Source organism: Aspergillus saccharolyticus (assembly GCF_003184585.1).
Source record: "Aspergillus saccharolyticus JOP 1030-1 unplaced genomic scaffold BP01scaffold_10, whole genome shotgun sequence".
NCBI lineage: Eukaryota > Fungi > Ascomycota > Eurotiomycetes > Eurotiales > Aspergillaceae > Aspergillus > Aspergillus saccharolyticus.
Window position 1 is genome coordinate 715,539 of NW_020290620.1, and position 18,857 is coordinate 734,395.

At 53.2% G+C, this 18,857-nt stretch overlaps 7 protein-coding genes across 7 annotated transcripts; 2 read left to right on the forward strand and 5 right to left on the reverse strand.

Moving 5' to 3' along the window:
- Positions 1-36: 36 nt before the first annotated feature.
- On the forward strand, positions 37-2,936 carry BP01DRAFT_355628 (putative C6 transcription factor). Its single transcript, XM_025574743.1, has one exon. The coding sequence runs from the start codon at positions 384-386 to the stop codon at positions 2,616-2,618; it is 2,235 nt and encodes a 744-aa protein (XP_025432618.1). The 5' UTR covers positions 37-383; the 3' UTR covers positions 2,619-2,936.
- Positions 2,937-4,718, reverse strand: BP01DRAFT_338176 (uncharacterized protein). The gene is made up of 5 exons (XM_025573318.1): positions 4,166-4,718; positions 4,027-4,082; positions 3,881-3,940; positions 3,625-3,780; positions 2,937-3,495 (listed from the first exon to the last, which is right to left on the reverse strand). Exons 1-5 carry the CDS (start codon positions 4,456-4,458, stop codon positions 3,326-3,328), a joined length of 735 nt encoding a protein of 244 aa, XP_025432619.1. The 5' UTR covers positions 4,459-4,718; the 3' UTR covers positions 2,937-3,325.
- Positions 4,719-5,368: 650 nt separating this feature from the next.
- On the reverse strand, positions 5,369-6,378 carry BP01DRAFT_390875 (zinc finger MYND domain-containing protein). The gene is made up of 2 exons (XM_025578037.1): positions 6,006-6,378; positions 5,369-5,950 (listed from the first exon to the last, which is right to left on the reverse strand). The coding sequence occupies exons 1-2, from the start codon at positions 6,369-6,371 to the stop codon at positions 5,636-5,638; spliced, it is 681 nt and encodes a 226-aa protein (XP_025432620.1). The 5' UTR covers positions 6,372-6,378; the 3' UTR covers positions 5,369-5,635.
- An 890-nt stretch (positions 6,379-7,268) lies between these two features.
- Positions 7,269-11,113, reverse strand: BP01DRAFT_381665 (cytoskeletal protein-binding protein SLA1; the record flags this gene model as incomplete). The annotated part of the gene is made up of 5 exons (XM_025577321.1): positions 7,269-7,294; positions 7,351-9,216; positions 9,271-9,304; positions 9,367-10,701; positions 10,916-11,113. 5 exons carry the CDS (start codon positions 11,111-11,113, stop codon positions 7,269-7,271), a joined length of 3,459 nt encoding a protein of 1,152 aa, XP_025432621.1.
- Positions 11,114-11,870: 757 nt separating this feature from the next.
- On the reverse strand, positions 11,871-14,024 carry BP01DRAFT_422590 (PRKCSH domain-containing protein). Its single transcript, XM_025579582.1, has 2 exons — positions 13,674-14,024; positions 11,871-13,596 (listed from the first exon to the last, which is right to left on the reverse strand). Exons 1-2 carry the CDS (start codon positions 13,788-13,790, stop codon positions 12,067-12,069), a joined length of 1,647 nt encoding a protein of 548 aa, XP_025432622.1. The 5' UTR covers positions 13,791-14,024; the 3' UTR covers positions 11,871-12,066.
- A 440-nt stretch (positions 14,025-14,464) lies between these two features.
- BP01DRAFT_355633 (pirin family protein) lies at positions 14,465-15,873 on the forward strand. Its single transcript, XM_025574744.1, has one exon. The coding sequence runs from the start codon at positions 14,806-14,808 to the stop codon at positions 15,712-15,714; it is 909 nt and encodes a 302-aa protein (XP_025432623.1). The 5' UTR covers positions 14,465-14,805; the 3' UTR covers positions 15,715-15,873.
- On the reverse strand, positions 15,874-18,841 carry pmt4 (dolichyl-phosphate-mannose-protein mannosyltransferase). Its single transcript, XM_025573319.1, has 4 exons — positions 18,736-18,841; positions 18,357-18,651; positions 16,640-18,284; positions 15,874-16,590 (listed from the first exon to the last, which is right to left on the reverse strand). Exons 2-4 carry the CDS (start codon positions 18,585-18,587, stop codon positions 16,136-16,138), a joined length of 2,331 nt encoding a protein of 776 aa, XP_025432624.1. The 5' UTR covers positions 18,588-18,651; positions 18,736-18,841; the 3' UTR covers positions 15,874-16,135.
- Between the last annotated feature and the right edge of the window lie 16 nt (positions 18,842-18,857).

Sequence of the window (18,857 nt, forward strand, 5' to 3'; positions counted from 1 at the left end):
GTCCCGTCTTTTGTTTTCTCCGCCCGACCCCAACTTTCCACCGCCATTCGGGGAAAAGGCAGTCAATGCTGCCTGTGCTGTCGATCGTGGTTCCCTGCTATTCCTTTGCGCTTCTAACTGGTGACTTTCAGTCTTGTTCATTGCAGATCGTCCCAAGTCTCGAATGGGAGATGTCGCACGCTATTGTTGGCTAGTTTGGTTCCGGGTTTCCAGCTTGAACCCATCGCTAGCCGGACTAACTAGTTAGGCTGCTGCTTACTCTTAGAGCCAAGGGCACCTGGCTATTTTTTTTTTCCCTATTCGCTTGCCTTGCATCCTCTTCTTAACACTAACTTGCATATCTGCCTGGTATATTCAACTTCTTCCTAAGTACATGCTTCATCATGCCGAGGGCAAGCACGGCCCCCGGTGCTCGCCTGCGGTGCAGGAGAGCTTGCGATAGTTGCAAGCGGCGGAAGCAGAAATGCAATGGAGAACAGCCATGTACGATCTGCGTTCAACGTCGCAAAGAATCCGAATGCCACTTCTCCGACAAACCCGCCCGCTTGCTCAAGCCGAACAATAATCCGAAAGAAACCATGCTACTCAGCGAACGCCTCGTCCCAACCCCGCAGCGGCAGACGGCCATGGACCGACTGCTAAACTCACTCGAAGACCACACTGCGACATTGGAACAACAAGCGACTGATGACAAGGATGGTACAGCACCGGTGCCCAAAGTGGCCAGGCTTCTGCGCGACGGACAGGGGAAATTTATGTATATTGGTGATTCTGCAAGCTTGTCCTTCCTACAAAGTGTCCGTCGGATCGTCTCCTCGTCAATCGGCCGCTGTGAGTTCACAGAAGATAATTCGCGGCACTCAATGCTGGAGGCTTTTCAAAACAGCGCTTCAACACATACGGGGCCCTTGATCGCACCTCCCAGCAACGAGGAGGCTCAGCGGTTGGCGCGTCAATATGTGCTTGCTACCAGCCCGCTCCTGGAGCTGTTCGATCTCAACGAGTTTCACCCACGTCTTGCCAATTGGGTGGGTAACCCTACTGGTGATGAGGACACAGTCAGCTCGATTTTTTATCTAGTCCTCGCGATTGGCGCTCAGGTATCAGACACCAACCAGACTCTAGCGGAGCAATACTTTGTTAGTGGACGCCAATTAGCGTTCTCGGCGTTCACGGAGACCCCCAGTATCTACACTATTCAGTCATACGTACTGATCTCCATGTACATGTTAGGTGCGTGTCGGCGCAACGGCGCCTTCATGAACCTTGGCATCGCGCTTCGGGCGGCGTATGCCGTCGGGATCCATCGGAAAGACGCCAATGCGTTGTTCTGTAGCCGCGAGCGACGGGCCCGCGAACGCGTGTGGAAGAGTCTGCGCATGATGGACCTCTACCTCAGTGCTTCTTTAGGACGACCACCCGCTACCTTGGACTTCGATTACGACCTTCGCGAGGACAGTCTTCCTCCGGCGGATCAACAGCGTCTCGAACCCGAAGAACAGTTGTCGATGACGGTGGTTTCATTGTGCCGAATCTTTGAACGAATTTTGACCGAGGTCTACATGCGGCAGGTGGTGTCCATCACTGTAGCTGACGCCATATCGAATCAGCACCGGGCTTGGGTCCGTAACGTGCCTATGTTCATGCAGATGCAGACAGAACGACTAGATTCGAGAAATCTAGAAGGCACTCTGGCCGCAGCACATGTCTTTGGATCATACTACTGGTCGATAATTCTTCTAACGCGCCCGTTCCTTATCTTCCGAGTTTCGCAGTACGTACGAAGTAAATTGGAATCGACCAGCTCCGACTCCAGAAGCACCAATTCTCGGATTGCACTTTTCGCCGATGCATGCGTCTACTCCGCCTTACGAGGTCTCAACATTGTAGACGACCTTTCTCGGTTTAGCAATCTTCCACGCAGATTACCTTTCTTGATCAACTCTGTGTTCAACTCAGCCGTGGTGCTAGGCGCAGCATTCTTTGCGGACTATGACAACCTCCTCCCACTGGAGGAAGGCATGGAGAAGGCCGAAAGGTTTCTAGGCTTGTTCGTACCGCATGATCCTCACGCATGCCGCTTCTTCCAGATCATCAAGTACCTCCGTGCTGCAGTGGCCGAGTATGTCCGGCGACGAAATCGCCAATGGATGCAACACCGTAGTCGTCAGGTCGACCAGCTCTTCGGCCAAGTCGGCACCTCGGATGAACCCACGGCTGTAACAGATGCTAATACTCCATCAAGCCGACGCGGTGATCCAGCTGCCGTTCTCTCACCACTGTCTCCCGAGAAGGTTGCTGCGGGACCAACTCTACCTCACGCACCCGACATGGCTGCCACTGCCACCACGATCCCAGGTCAGCCAGATAACGACCTCTGGGAGTCCCTGTACGGCACCCAGGGGGCAACCAATCTTCCATACGATACAGCGATTTCCACGCTCACGACAATGGGTATCCCTATTGGGTGTTCCCCAGGAGGAACAATCCCACCTGGCGCTTTACCTTCAGAGGTACCGGGCGGTCATACGCCGCTGTCCGATGTAATTTTGCCTGACAATGGTCTTCTGTATATGGCTGAGGATCTTCCTGTTTTTGGTTTGTGGGAAGATGCCTAGCGAAGCATTTCGCGAACTGCAAGTAGCCTTCTCTCTGGAGTGCACTCTTAGTGCGTACCATACGGCTATATTTTGGAGGTTGCATTCCCCTTGGATGCCCACGGAGCGACTTATTTTACGACACATTCATGCACATAGTACATTCTCCTCATATTCTTGGCTTGCAGTTTTGAGCCTGGTGTTCATACGACAAGCCTGGGGTTGGTTGGTTCCTTGTATATTCCACATCTCCTTGTTTCAGTTTGTACATACATACCCTGGCGCAAGCAGCGAACTTGCGTTTCTTTTTCTTGAACTATCTTTTCATATTCGAACAATCTTGTGAGACCCTTCCATCACCATCACGGTCGACAACCGGCCGCAGCTTAGGAAATTCCAGGGAGCTTCTGGCTCTGATGCCTGGTTCGAATCTGAAGTGTAGCTTGTCCACAAAAGTTCAGGCAGCCCAGCCTGCCAGCTTGAGCTATAAAGCACCGGACAAAGACACAAGTGCTACACACATTTTGTTTTAGAACTCTCCCAGCAAGATACGATAGATACCACCAACCAGACCAGCCTATCCACAAGAAATCAACGAGGCAGCTCATAAGCCTGATCCCGAGGAGGGTCTCCCACCTCCCACTCATCATCGAAAAGAACATACGCTACACTACACTAGCTACCCAGCTACCCAGTTCCCGCCCCCTAGCACCGGGTAACCTCCAGCCCTAGGAGTCCGCGGTGAAGTCATCCGTAGGGAAAACCACGGCGTCCGCATGCCACGTCTTACCACCATCCGAAGACGAGAAGCCGCTACTGCTCATCGACCCGATCATCTCCAGGGTGCCACCAAAGTTCTGATCGGCCTCGCTCAGGGTGATGGTGATGTTATTCCAGCCTATCGCGGGCAAGACCGAAGCGCAAGCAGATAAATCATCAGTCATAGTTCACAAGCGCAGTCTGCTTATTATCCCTTCTACGCGGAAAAGCAGAAGGCCTGAGAGGGGGGCATGGGAAATGGACGCACTATAGCTAGGCAAGGTGCCACAGGTTCCGGACCCGGTGTAGCATTCGTCGGAGGCGTAGAGGTACTGGAGCGGATTGGTGAGGGCGTCGTTTTGCTTGGAGACGACCTTGCCATTCATGGTGACGATTTGATAGACTTTGTTGTCTTGGACGTAGACTGCATTGTTGGGGGGGGGGGGTTTATTCAGTCAGGTAAGGTCAATCTAGGATAGTGCAGGGTAGAGTAAGGTAGGATCGGGTGGGTTGAAATGGCTTACTTTCAAAATCCACCTGCGCATCCTCGGTCACAGGAACATAGGCCTGACCGACTTGTCCGCCTGTGTCATAAGAAAGGGTTGGTTAGTTATCAACCCCAAACAATTCATCTTCCTCCCCCATACAAGACATCTCGATCCAAACTCACTAGAAGTATAAGTACTGGCCGCAACGCACCACTCCTCAGCAGTAGCCGAACAGCCCCTACAAGCAACCAATCCCTCTCAGGTTAGCCCCATCCAGCGCAGCAGAAACTAAACCACCCCCCTTCCCAAAAAAAAACGTACTGAGACTCCTGGTCTGGCGACCAATTGAACAAAGGCTGGTAGAGACTATCGGTGTCACCACTCTCCGTTGCCGAAACGCCGATCCAGATCGAGGTCCAGACCTCGTCGCTGGAATCCTTGACCGTCGCGTTCTGGGGCACGCTGGGGGCGGCGATCGAGTAAGTGGCCTTGGTGATCTGGCCGCTGGCCGGCGGACCCATCCAGAAGCCGTATCCAAAGGTCCACGAGTCGGTGCTGTACGCGGCGGCGTGGAGGGCGAAAGCCAGCGGGGCGGCGGTGTAGGCGTAACGCATCTTGGTTGCAGGATATGTAGTGTTAGAGTTAAGAGGGTGTCAATGAAAGAAAGAGACAGACGGCGAGACCAGTCGCGAAGTAGACTGTAAGTGTAAGTTAAAGGAATGACTTGAAGTGATAATGGGATGATGGATTAAAAGAGTGATTAATGAATGTGAACGTATGTTTGTTGATCAACAACAACTTTCTTTTCTATGACTCGCAAAGAAGCAAAAAAACCGGATGGAGACTGAAGTTAAATGGGGGGGTTTGTAGGGCAAGTCGGCTATACTTATGTATAAACTCAACTCATCACTACTAACGGCGGTAGAGTCATTTTATCATCGCTTTCGTCAAGGACTCTGGGTGGAGTCCACTTAGATTCAAGAAACAATCGTCAAGGATCCTGGCATCTCCACTATCAGCATTAAGTCCTCGTGCTAAGCGTCGCCGGTTGAGACATGCGGACCCCAGAACTTGCCGGTGGCTTGGGTCATTTGTGGGATGTTGATTAATTATCTGCATACTTTGGGACTTTATGATCCCCTAAATACCCCTGACTATGGTGCACACCCAGGCAGTAGGATTAATTATCTATGTAAGTTAAATAGCCTACTTGAACTCGTCGGAACTAATATTGCTGGGAAACTCAGGAGGCCGGACTTTGTCCGAAGGTCAATTAGATGCGTTCATCCGTGCTTCGCGGTACTCTGCAGGAATTGCCCTCCCCTTTTGTCACAATTTAGTGAGGCTATCGTAGAGTTTATGAGACTCGTACGATGAAGCCTTCGACCTCCCATCGTGCAAGGTAGAGCTTACTTCAGAGCTCAGACTCTACTTCCAAGTAAGCGACAAATGTAAGCTACATAGTATGGTCTCCTCAGATCTTGATGATCGAGCAATAATTCTTGTGAATAGGTTCAGTCTTCACAGTTTCAAGCAAATCTCCAACATGAAGCTTCCCAACGACACCCCATCATCCTATGTAAGTTGCCTGTTGCAAATCCGGTAGAAACAATACCACACCATTCTTAATGTGTGACAGATGCTGAACTTCGTAATCTGGTTTATCCAGCTGAAGAGTCGATAGATAATGAACGTGCCAGACGAGGCGATGAGTTGCGAGAACATTCCACGGACAAACTAGGAAGATCCAAAGCAGAGTCCCTGCCTCAACAACCCAGAAACAACGTCAAATTAGAACGCAGTGTTCAACAATCCCACATTGATATCTCCGTTCTCCTTCATGACCATCATCGACAACATCATCGCTCCAGAACCACTGCCTCCCATCATATCCCCGGGGCCAGTACCGTAGATCTGCTCCCCCAACATGCGTAACTGCATCGGAAAAGTGGGATCCCCATAATGTTCGATCACCTCGCTCTTCTCCACGGCACAAGCCAAGGAGCTCCACTCCGACCGCGACTTCAGCCCAAAGGCCACACAGTCCTCCGCCTTGGTTTCAGACCACCATGCGGGCAACACCGACTCGCCTCCCGCGGGACCTCCCTGCGGCTGCTGCCAGGCCCAGAAAGCGCCGGAATCCCTGACGGCTGTCGGGCACCTCGCCGCTGTAGATGGAGTCCGGGTCGACCTCGCCCTGGAACTTGTACTGGTCGTCCATGCGGAGGCGGTAGCAGTCGATGAGGAGCTGGTAGACGTCCGCTTCGTGTCGATTGTGGAGCCAGGTCTTGTTCTGCAGCGCTGTGAAGGGCTTTTCGATAAAGTCGGAAAGGTTCTTGGGTCTGCTGGCTTCAAATTGCGCTAACTGGGCGGTAGAGGAGCTGGCGTGCTGGCCGCAACCCTTCTTGTGTGTCTTCCAGTCGACCTTTTGACAATCGCGAGAGCAGTACCACTGCGTCTTACATCGCGCACCTTCGTGGGATGCTTTCCGAGCACAGACACTGCAGGCAACCTCAGGATCAGCCATGGTATTGTGATGGATGATGTTAGGTGGATGAGCAGGTCTTGAAAGAGATGAAGAGAGTAAAGTGTTAAGAAGAGGGGGCGGGGGTTTGGCGAGCTTTTACGGGGTACATATATTCACTCCCACTCCCAAACCTTCTTTCGGCACAACAAAATTAAACCATGCATAAGAATACCATACACTTCTTCACCTCTTGCGAGGCCGCTGTAGATAGCACGATCTCATCACATCCTATATGCACCGTACATGAAATGCAGAGATGGCAGCATGACAGCGGACCAAACTGCAGGTAGATTATCAATCTAACCACGCAGGTAGTCAGATTGACGCGTGAGGCAGCGAAACCCAGATTGGCATTAGCGAAGACAAATCACAGCAAAGAAAAATAATAACGAAAGTAACACCTCCAGTCAGACAAACAAAGACGCAATCCATAAGACGAGGCCAAATAGCACGATCATGAGAACAGGCGAGAAGAGTAAAGGAAATGATGATATATAGCGAAGGGCGGTTGGTTGGTGGATTGTTCAAGTTCTAGCTTAGTGGACACCCACTGTTCACAATCTAAACAGACATGCCAGATTAAGAGACAGGGGACTGACATCGAGCTTCCAAAATTACGTATAGATCTTGCGCCGGGGTACGAGACAGTAATTCTAAGCAAGCGGCATAATGAAGACGAAGGTCGAAGGCATCGCTTTTGAAACCGTTTGCGCAGATCCGACAGACCAAACCACGACCTGTACGCGTGACAGCGCCAGGGTTCGTAGAAAAGAGGGAATTAGATAGAAAGCGGCATCATCTATGTGCGATGTGCATGCCAATCCCGCCAGCAAGAAAGAGCAGCGTTGTGGTATAAGAGAATGCCGCAGAGTGGATGGAGTTATGTACATATCCGGATCAAAAACCGAACGGGTTCGTGGGTGCTGAAGCTAAGTTAGACAATCTGCATGCGTGCCGGGAGGAATGAAGTTCAACTTACTAGCTTGCGCTAGATTGGCGCGGAGACCTGTCGGCTGAGGAGCCAGCTTCTTAGGGGCATCATGCTTCACACCGAATCGGATGTTGGGGGCAGGACCAGTCTTCTGGGGTTGCAATGGTGTAGCAGTCGGCTGTGGAGGAATAGGCGGCATTGGGGGGGCTGGCCCACTGTAAGGCAAGCTGCTGACACCGTTCATGCCAGTGGGTTGAGGTTGCAAAGGCGGAGGCAGGACCGAATTGATGCCTGTCTGCATCGGTTGCTGCGGTTGTGGCTGGAACCCTCCGAAGCCTGTCGGTTGTGCCGCCAAGCCAGAATAACCAGTTTGCTGCTGCTGGATTCCAAATTGAGACTGCGGCTGGAAGCCTGTTACCTGTGGCATCAGCCCAGTCTGGAATTGAGCTTGCGGCATGAATCCGGTCGGCTGCGGCTGCTGTAGAGAAGGCTGGAAGCGTTGTTGATGTAACTCGGCCAAGCTCTGACCCGGTGGGGCAATTTGCGGGCCCGGAAGAGGAATTCCAGTCAGCTGGGGCTGCAACGCTGGGGTTCCAAAAGAGCTGGGTTGCTGAGGGAAGTTCTGAGGGGCCGAGAGAGGTCGTTGTGGCGGAGGAGGGAGCAATGAGTTGCCTCCCAGTGGAGTTTGTGGTGCTTGAGGACGCTGTCTTGCAGCCGCCTGAAATCCTGTTACCTGGGGAGTGAAGGCTTGAGCAGCCTGTGGCTGTCCGAGCTGGGCGAAGAAGCTGGGCGAGGCCCCTGTCGCCTGCGGCTGCAGCTGAGGCGCAGGCACAGCAGTGGGCTGTGGTTGAATCGTAGGCTGAGGCTGAATCGTGTGCTGAGGTTGGATGGTAGGCTGAGGTTGAATGGTCGGCGGCGCTGCGGGTGGAGACTGGGGAGCGGGAACCGCAGCAGGCGCAGGTGTAGGTTGAAGAGGAGCTTGAAGCAGGGAGAGTTCTGCCATTGCTCCGGTGAGCGGCTGCGTAGCTGGGGGTTGGCTTGTAGTTGGCGAAGATGCAGCGGGGGGAGGGCTTGACGTAGTGGCTGGCGCAGCAGGAGCAGCTGTTGTAGGGGTTTGTTTGGGTTGCTTAACCTCCCATGCATCATCATCGAAGCCCTTTTGCACCGGAGGTTCCGGTGCAGACGACGAAGCAGGCGGGGTTTCACTACGCTCCGCGGGCTTGGAAGCATCCTTCTGCTCAAAGGCCTTGGGATCAACCACATCACTTGCTGGCGTGTTGGGGGCAGGTCTGCCTTTCCGAGTGTTGTTGCGCAGCACTCCGCCAGGTCCAGAGAATAGACCACCAGAACCCTCCTCATCGATGACTTCCTCGCCCCCAAAGCTAACGTTACGTAGCTTGGACTTGGCTCCTGTTCGGCCGAACATGTTATCCAAGTAGCGCATTACCCGCAAGATATCGCCCTCCTTCAAGCCAAGAGTGCGCAGGACTTCAGGGGTAATGTCTGGAAGAATTCCCTCATCCATGGAGTCCTTGATGAAGTTCTGCGAATAGCGTTCACATTGGTGGGGGCCGACACCAGCCTTTAGGAAGAAGTCGAACCAATCGTAGTCGGACTGCTGGAAAGAAGCTCCGTTCTGCTTGCCATCGGACGAGCTCCGAGTCTTCTCGGGCTCAATGCGTTGAGAACGGCGTTTGATGTCAGACAGTGGCTTATCCTCGTCCAAAGAGGCTCCAGTTAACTTCTCGACGTATTCCAGATCCTCCACCGACATCTTCATGATCGGTACGGCGATCTTAATGCCGTTCTGCTTGTGAAGATGAATTTTACCGTCCATCAAACCGATGAACTGAGCCTCGACGGTGAAAGTCTTAGTGCGGTCGGTCCACTGTCTAACCTTGGTAGGATCGGGTTCTACACGAGTTAGCCAAATTTGGGGGCGCTTCAAGTACAGAAAGCAGAACTTACTCGACTTGATAGATTTGCTATCCCTTTTCTGGCGCTGGGTTTTCGTTAGCGTGTCTTGTCCCTGCGACCTGACAACACCTTGGATAGAGAACATACCTCCGGGCTTCGCGGGTCGATCATCGAGTCCGTTTTCGACTTCCGTGACGCTTCCTTTGTGAGACGTGCCTCCTCCATGCGATTCTTCTCCACTGTGGACAGGCCTGGCTCAGAGCCTCCAGGTGGTGGGCTAGTCACGGTTCCCGTGATCTCGATGTAGCTACTCGGCACCACACCCTCCTTGCCGTTCTTGAGACGGCGCACCATCCACCATTCTTCCGACTTGGTGTCATCAAGGATGATAACATCGTCGCCCACGGCCACCGTCACCTCATCGTCACCTTGCGCCATGAAATCGTACAGAATTTGACCCTTCTTCTGGCCTCCACTGGTGCCGGCGGCAATGACTTCCCGGAGTCCTTCGGCGCGGTAGGCACCGGAGATCTCTCCCAGGGCGGAGACAATCTCACGAGCTGTATCTTTGGCTCCAGCATGGAAATCAATGCTCTTGCTGGGGCGGACGAGATCAACGAAGACGTGCTTGCCCTCAATAGAGTAGTGGGTCAGCTTGTCAGCCGTCCATTCCTGCACTGCGCCATCTTCTTCCGGTGAGATGAAGATAGTCCCCGTTGCAACATTGATACCCAGCGTTGTGGGCATTTTCTTTCTCTTGCCCATGACCTCAACCATTTCGTTGATAGTGTAGATGTGGTACCCTGACGGAGAACGCGGGGTAGGGTGACCCACCCTAATGTAGGGCGGAGATTCCTTAACGTGGCTCTCGTTGCGATCTTCTCGGAGCGATGCATGTCGGGGCCGAGGTGGCTCTCGAGGCGACTCTGCGTGCACCGGCGAGGAGAGATATTCCGAAGGGGGACGCTGCGGCAGAGCTGGAGGCGGAGGCGAAGGTTCATTTCGATAGTCTTCTTCAGGCTCATATGTCGGACGCGCTGGCTCGGGTGGCGGAGGCACAGACCGGGTTGGTTCGGACTCGACAGGGGAGGCATGTTGCTGGTGAAGGATGTTGGCGATGGCAGCAGCAGCGGGATTCTGCACGGTGTTGATTGGCGATGGGGCGCGGACCTCATCCACTTCCTCCTCGGTCACTGCCGGTCGCTGCGGAAGCGTGGGAGGTGCGGGTTCCGGCTCAGGCTCCGGCTCATATTCATCCGGCACATGCGGTGAAGCTGCAGGTGCGGCAGTATGGTCTGCATCCTCCACAATCTCGATATAGTTTGCAGGGGCGAAGCCGAAGTCCGAGTTGACCCCCACTAGCGTCCAATCGGGATCGGAGATGTCATACACAATCAAATCCGCATCTTCGGAGAAAGAGACCTCCTCGTCTGTCTGGCGCGTGTAGTCGTAAAGTGCCTTGGCCGTGTGAATAGGTTGAGCCTGTGAATCGGAAATAAGAGCGTCAGCTATTGGTGCGGTTCGTACCGGACAGAGTAGCGTCGCGCCTTTTCACCGCACCCGCTCTACCCCTGAAGGCGAGAACGTCCGGATACGGGGGATCGTTCGCACAGCCGATAAGAAATCTCCAAGTTGATAGGGTAGGGGTGGATGAAGGTTTTGGCAGAAAAGTTCAGTCCAGAAGAGCAGATCTTACCTCCTCAACGTAGTTGTTCGGGACCAGACCTTCGGGCTCATCCTCGTCATCGCGATCGGCCTTCTTCTTGGCTTTCCACCAACTGTCCTCCTCACTTTTTTCTAGGATGCAAAGCAGATCGCCCTCGTGAAGCTCTAGTTCCCCTGCGCCTTGGGGCTCATAGTCATAGATCGCGGTGTAGACGCCGAGGAACCCCATTGTGGGTGTCGTTGGAGTGAGAAGCTTGAATGGAGAGGGGAGGGGGGGCTGGGAGGGGAGGGGGGGGGGGGGGATGTGCTGCGGCCGCAGCGGGCAGCGTCAGACGGAAGGTAAAATTAAGGAGTAAAGGTGTGGAGGGGAGAGAAGATACAAGGAATTGGAGGGAGGAAGAAGAGGAAGCGGAGGAGAAAGGTTGGAGGTAGAACCCAAGGGGGGGAGGATAGATTTGTGGTGGTGGTGGTGGTGGTGGTGGTGATTGTGGAGGTCAGTCGTAGTGGTGGACAGGTACGTAACTGGTCCGAGTGGAGGATCCAGGCTAGCCTTGGCACTACCCATCATGTTCCATTGCTACTCAGTACGGACTCCGTACTGTAACTACTCGGCCTGATGGCCCGAAAGGATAAGGTCACGTTTATACCTACGGAGTTCTTCCACATTCAATCTCAAAGGTCAAGCTGAAGGCCCACCACATCTCGTCAACTTTAGAATATATTTGATCTGCATATTTTACATCATATGCCAGTCCAGGGTGGAATCGGCCAGGACAGATCAGTACTTCAAGCCCAATGATGCCATCATCGCTAGTCAACCCCTGTTTGGGCATGCATCCAGAATTCTTCTTCCAATGACGTCCCCACAATTTATGGAATCCCCTTTACTAGTCACTCTCCTGGCAGCTGTTATGCGCTTTTCTTCAGACACGATTCGGCTGTGGCACAATTTGGGCGGACAGGAATCGCTTGACAGCTTCCTTACTCTCAGATGGAATTATTCTTTTTCGAGGCTAATTATCAACAATGCAGAGAATCTGGATATAGAGCGTAGAAATGTACCCCAGCAACGGCACGTAGGTGCTGCTGGGAGGTCAACAAATAAGCCAAGAAAACAAAAGACCAGACAGGTCTGGGATCAACTCGACAATTTAGAAAAAAATGAAAAAAAAAATCGGACAATCACAACTCGTCTTTATAAACCTCTTCACTCCCTGTTTCAGGCGCGTCTGACTCCGATGGCAGTCGTTCCTCTGACTTTTCGGACTCTCCAGACTGTCCCTTGGCGTTGTCTTTCGATGCGGCAGGGGTTGAGCTTGCGTCCTCATTGTCCGGCTTGTCCAACTTATACTGTTCATGGCTGGGAACAAAAGAGACCAGACGCACTGTCGGCCCTTGATCCTCTTCCACCTGCGGCTCGTCTTGCTCTTCAGGCTCTACCAGGATCACATTCAATTGACGCTCGCCATTGACTGTGATCAATTCTAGCTTCCAGTCCCTACCCTCAGCCATCTCGTCCACGCCCTTTTTGAGATCCTCCAATTTGTCTGGGTCAATGTCGTACTTCGCGAGCTCTTCTGCGGTTCTCTGATACACCTGTCCATTCTCGCGCTTGGCCACGACATCCACCTTTTCTTCGCCAGCCGATGCAACGCGCCCTTTCTCAATCTTCTTGCCGTCCGACCCGACCAGTTTTTGCGCTCCCACCTCAATGTCACCTACAACCGGATAGGGTCCCGGCGTCAAGCCAGCATCCTCGGCGTTTTCCTGTGCGATGAGAGCCTCCCGTAGAGTTTTCCACTCAGAAACCTGGTCCGGTGTGAGAATCTGCCGGCACTCAATCCCGTGGATATCATCCCGTTGAGGTGGGAGAAATGCAACGTCGTTACACAGGCGAGGCGTGTAGATAATCATTAAATACGAGCAGGTCGCCGTTTCCTTGATCCAACCGATCCGGTCCGTTGACTGAGGATGACAGTGGAACTGGACCTCGATCTTCCGACGTCGTCCCGTCAGATCACATCGCGTGCCGCCGTCGAGGCGCTGCACGAGATAGCGGGACCCGCCTTTAGTCTGGAGTTCCGCCAGATCCGTAGTACTAGCGGTCGCCTTCTTGTGCCCCGATTCGCCCTGACGAGAAACATCATCATCATCATCCTCCTCAACTCCGTCCCCTCCATTCAGCGGGAATCGGCCCAAGACAAAAGACTGCGTCGTGGGATCTTCCATGGGTGGGTAATTGGGCACTCCGCTGCCCGAAGGTAGAGCGTGGAACTGCTTGACTTTTTCCTTGTAGCAGAACGAGTAAGACCACCACCCTGACATGTAATACATGCACTTCCCTTCCATCTCACGAAGGAGCTCCAGGCCGCGGTCTGTAGCTCGTGCCAGCTCCTTTTGCTCGTCGGCTTCGGCGGTCCCATTCCCGACCCCGTTGGCCCGCTCATCAACCTGCACTTGAGGGATTTGGCAAAGATATCGCTGGTCTCCAAGTATCATTTCTTCCAAGGTATAGTCTCCAGCATCAAGGCCGGAGGAGGTTTCACCTTGTTGTTCGGAGTCATGGCTGTGCAATCCGAGGTAGACTTGCGGGCGTTTGCGGTCCGAGATTCCATCTTGAGATTTCTCGAACGTGGAAGGACTACTGTGGCTCTGGAGAAGTTCTCGAGCCTGAGGCTCTAGAATATATTCATCGGGGAAGAGAACTTGGTACTGCAGTTCATAACATGGGCGATTAGCAGACACGAGCGAGATTATTAAGGCCGAAAGAGGAGCGGCAAGAGGCGCACCTGGGGAAAGGCTAAGAGATCATCGTGAACACTGAATGTCTTTTTGCTGGCCAATGCGCTTGAGCTGGTACCTGCCAGCACCAGCAGTGAAGTGATGATGCGGCTCTGACGGGACATTTTGGGTTTGTGAAGCTCTAGATGGATGAGTTGGGTGGTTTCGCCCGACTTCCAGAGCGCGGCAAGCGACTATCTGGCCTTATCGGGGATGGGTGGAGATTTGAGGATGGAGGGAGGGCGATAGATCAACAAGCAGCTAATTCATGGAGCATATTTTCCTGGCAAGGGCTATGAGCTCGCAGCATAAGCCGATGATGGTAAGGCTGTCAATTAATCTATCAGTACTGCCATAGCATCAATCGTTGCTTGTGCCCGGTGGTTGGAAGATGGAGCCCCGAAGCCAAGCGACTGGTGGTCTTATCTTATCAGCACGTGTCCTCGGCCGACCGGGACAGGAACAGAATGCAAAGGACGCAAAGGATGCAAAACATAATGTCAAACATTGAACAACTACTCCGTACAAGGCCTCAACTATCACTTCATCAGTTAGAGTCCTCTCAATTTCTTACTGCGTACTCCCTTGTGAGTTGATCTGGAAAAAGCGCTTCCCTAGACTTAAGACCCAAACACATACAACACATACTCTACTCCTGGAGTACATTGGTTAACTAACTAATATCCAGCCCCTGAGTAATACCTGAGTCATCCGCCAAATGCGGGCCTGGAATTGCTGACAGCGATCTTTGTAATGCGCCGCTTATCCATGGTTTTGCTGCTCGTCAATGCTTCAGATCCACTTTTTTCCATACTGTGGTAGAATGTGCATTTGCTTACTCGACCTCGTATAAGAAGTGACTAACGAAACCCATTGCAGCTGATGCTTTGCCAGGAAGATTCCATACTGTTCGCAGTCGTACCAATTAAACTCATATATAAATCTCTTGACACTCCCGCTCCGCCTATGAAGCTCCTACTTTCGTTCCTCATCGGCGTCATTGCAATTCTATACACTGCTATCACCACTTACCACTATAATCACAATAATAATCTCTTTGACTTGATACCCTCTATACTTTCTCGTCACACTTCCACCAACAGTACAACCACCACCATCATCATCCCATCCACACACAAAATGGCCCTTCCGCGAAGCATCCGCCAGGTCTTTCTGGCCATCGAGCAAGCCGAAGGCGCGGGCGCGCGCGTGCGCCGCTCGATCGGCACGCAGAAGTTGCGGCACCTGAGCCCCTTCCTGATGCTGGACCATTTCACCATCGGGAAGGGCGCCGGGTTTCCCGACCATCCGCACCGGGGCCAGGAGACGATCACCTACCTGCTGTCGGGCGGGGTGGACCATGAGGACTTTGCCGGCAACCGGGGGACGATTGGGCCCGGGGACCTTCAGTTCATGACGGCGGGCAAGGGGATCATGCACGCGGAGATGCCGCACGAGAACCCGGACGGGAGCCCCAACGTGGGCATGCAGCTGTGGGTCGACCTCCCCAAGGAGCTCAAATACTGCGAGCCGCGCTACCGGGATCTGCGCAGCGCCGAGATCCCCCTCGCCACGACGGATGAGGGCCGCGTTACGGTCAAGGTCATCTCGGGCCAGTCGCATGGCGTCGACTCCGTGCGCGACCTCGCCTACACCCCGGTCTGGCTGCTGGATGTTTCCATCCAGCCTGGGGGTCGTGTGCGCCAGGCCCTGCCGCTCGGCTGGAACGCCTTCGCCTACACCCTCAAGGGCGCCACGGTTTTTGGCTCCGGCGACCAGACCCGCTCCGTCAAGGAGTTTCACAATGTCGTCTTCGAGCCGCAGGGCGAGTTCGTCGAGGCCTCCGTGCCGGATAACGCCGAGGAGGCGGGCCGCTTCTTGCTCGTGGCGGGTCAGCCGCTCGACCAGAAGGTGGTCCAGTATGGCCCCTTCGTCGTGACGAGTGAGGAGGAGGTTTACCAGGCCATGATGGATTTCCGGACTGCATCGAACGGGTTCGAAAAGTCGCGCGGCTGGGAGAGTGAGATTGGCAAGCGTATGGCTCTTTAGAGCAATTGAATTCTTTCCTCATGTATATAATTGATGACAACTTGGCGCTGGGGGTGTTTTGGTAGCGTTTTAGTAGGATTTGACTGAATTGACTTCACTTCTTTGGATGTGCGCTCTGGAGTGCCGCGGCCCCTTATAAGGCTCGTCGCAATTTAGTATCACAATGTTGACATTTCAGATAGAGGTTATAGTACAGAGCAGTGACTGGATCAATAATAATGATATAGATGGAAGCGCTGGCAGGAGACACACTCAGAAATCTCTCCTTCAGCTCATGATCAAAGCGCACTATATGAGCACAGCCATTCTAAAATATTTCGTACACTCCCCAACACATCTCATCACAAGTGACTACCTACTCTGAATATGCAGAGTCTTCACTTTCAGCGCTGTGCTGACTGCAAGCGCATTTTCATTCTATCTATTTGGCAAAATGGAGGTCATATGCCAGCCACTTGCGGGCCAAGATACCTGGAACATCCAGACCAGGGGTACCGTAGGTCAACGGAGCGAAGAACACGAAGCCATAGATGGTGGCGGCCAGGATTACAAGAGTGGCAGCCCAGGCCGCAATCAGAGACTTGGTTCCAAGGCGCTCAGAAGCAGTCACAAAGTGAGTGATTCGGGCAGTAGCCTTGGACTTGCCCGTCGAATCGTCCTCTAGGGGGACTGATTTTACCACCGAGATCGGCTCCAAGTTGAAGATGAATTCGATGAGGGCACCGGCAACGAGGGCGGAAGCAAGGTGGGCAGGGAGGTAGTGGTGCAAGAAACGCTGGCGACCCATGAGCCAGAAGGGGAAATAATGAGCCGCCCAGCATAGGAACAGGAAGCCAGTGCTGTTATACAGGCGGGAACGGGCACCCACCCCCCAAACTGCGAAATATTAGTACCGGCCTTTGACATGGAGGATGGGGTTACTCACTTTCTTCCACAGCGTCCACGCCACGTCGGAGAGACAATTGATCGGCACCGACGACACCGGCGAAGACGGCCAAGAGACTGCTCGCAATCCACCAGCCAATCGGGTTGCCCAAGAAGTAGATTTGCTCCCGAGTATCGTTCTTGGTCCAGAAGCTGACACCACGAAGAAGGAAGGGCCATTGGAAAGGTTCACTGGCATAAGGATGGCTGGAGGTCAGGGCATTGTTGTGGTGGAACATAGCACGCTGCAGCTCGAAATACTTGCGGAAGAAAGATAGGTGTTTCACTTGGCGCTCTTCCTTCACAAGACGGGGACTTCCCTCTTCAAGAGACTCAATGGAGTCAATATACCAGAGGTTGCTAGTCTGGAGAATGTTCTTGTTGCCGTTGATCTCGGCCTGCTTGAAGGCCCATTCCGGCAAAGGTGTTGTGTGCGTCCACATGGCCACGCGAGTTGGCATGTGAATCAGCTTGAAGTGACTCGAAAGAGTTCGGAACTCTTGTTGAGGTTTCGCGTTCTCAATCTTGATCTCGAAGAGAGTGTCATTGTGCCTCTCACCGTTGGCAAGTTCGTGAGAAACGGTGGTGAATTCCTGGTTGGTCGGATAGTAAGGTGAGGCCACATCGTGGGTCAGCAACACGGTGTCAGTGCCCAAGTGACGAAGCTGGACAACATCACCATTGCGCACGGGGTGTCCGCTGATGTCAGTGACGTCGAAGGGGACCATGGGGACAATCTGCCAGTGGTTATTTGTGTCATTGTAAGGGTAACCAGTAACCTGCTGGCCCTGGCTGGAGATACGTCCATCATCATAGCGAAGCGGGTAGGTCTCCAGGTGGCTGTGCAAGAAAACCTTGGTGTCCTTGTGCCTAATAGTGATGGTGTCATAGTACTGAATGCCTATGGAGTCTGCAGTCAAGGCGTTGTCGCTGAGAGTCTCTTGGAATTCCGGGGTCATGAAGTCATCACCAGGACCAGAGCGGTTCAGAATGGTAAAGTGGACCTGGAACCAGAACAGGTAGAAGAAGAATGGCACAACAACGAGTGCGAAAGCGCGAGCGGCGAAGTGCTGGCTCCAGCGGGCCATGCTCAGAGCACCGCCAGGCCGACGAATATCCAACAAATTCCACAGGTCAACCAAGACCGCAGACCCGATGGTGACGAAAGTGAAGACACCAACGTACTTGGTCGAGATGACACAGCTTAGAGACACACCGGTCAGGAGGAGCCACTTCCACCACTTCCGGCCGAATGGCTGATGACGCAGCTTGTAAAAGCGGACATAGCACAAAACACTCAAAGCCATGGCCAGGACCAGACTAGCATCGAGCAAAATCAGGCGGTCCTCGCCAATGTGCGCGTTGTCGAACAAGACGAGGCCGGCCGACAAGACACAGGCAGGAAGTGAATAGCCGGATTCCCACATGATCAGAAACACCACGGGCACGGTGAGAGCACCGAGGGTAGCCGGCATAGCACGAAGAGCAACATAGGGGACTTTGTGGTCGATGTAAGAATCGCCAATGTTGTCGAACAAAAAGTGGCCATCATAGCCGATCAGCCATCCAACGAAAGCGAAGAGAAGCTTGCCGAACGGGGGGTGGACATCGAAGAAGTACGTGCGCTGGAGGTAATACGAAGCGAACTGAATAACGACAGGTGTCCACTTAGTGAATAGCCCACACATTCAATTCCGCACAAAATGACCTCGACTTACCTTTCCGAAATGCACTTCGTCAAAGACGACTTCGTTGGGGTACGAAATCTTGTAGAACCGGGTGATAAATGCCAGCACAGTCAGAACGGCAATGGCCAGCCAATAGCTCCATTCTGACTGGGGACGAGGCGCTTTGGTAGAAGAGAAAGGAGACGAGAAGTTGTCCGCAGGCACGGGAGTACTCTCCTTCTTGCCGCCCCTCTTGCGAAGAGAGGGCGAAGGGGAAGACATGATTAGAGGAGGATGTGGTGGCTAAGAAGAAAGAAACGAATGAACGAGAGACAGCTCTATACTGGTTAGAGGGAACAGCAGAACGACAAGGTCAGTCAGGACGTCGGAGAAGAGAAGTAGGACAAGGCATCCCAGTGGACGTACTCACAAGGGAGAAATAAAAAGATCAAAAAAAGAGCATGATCGAATTGGCTAACAATCTGTTAATATACCAAGTCGCTTTCAGCCGCTGCATTCGTCGAAGGGAGGGGAGGGGGCGGTTAAGTTGGA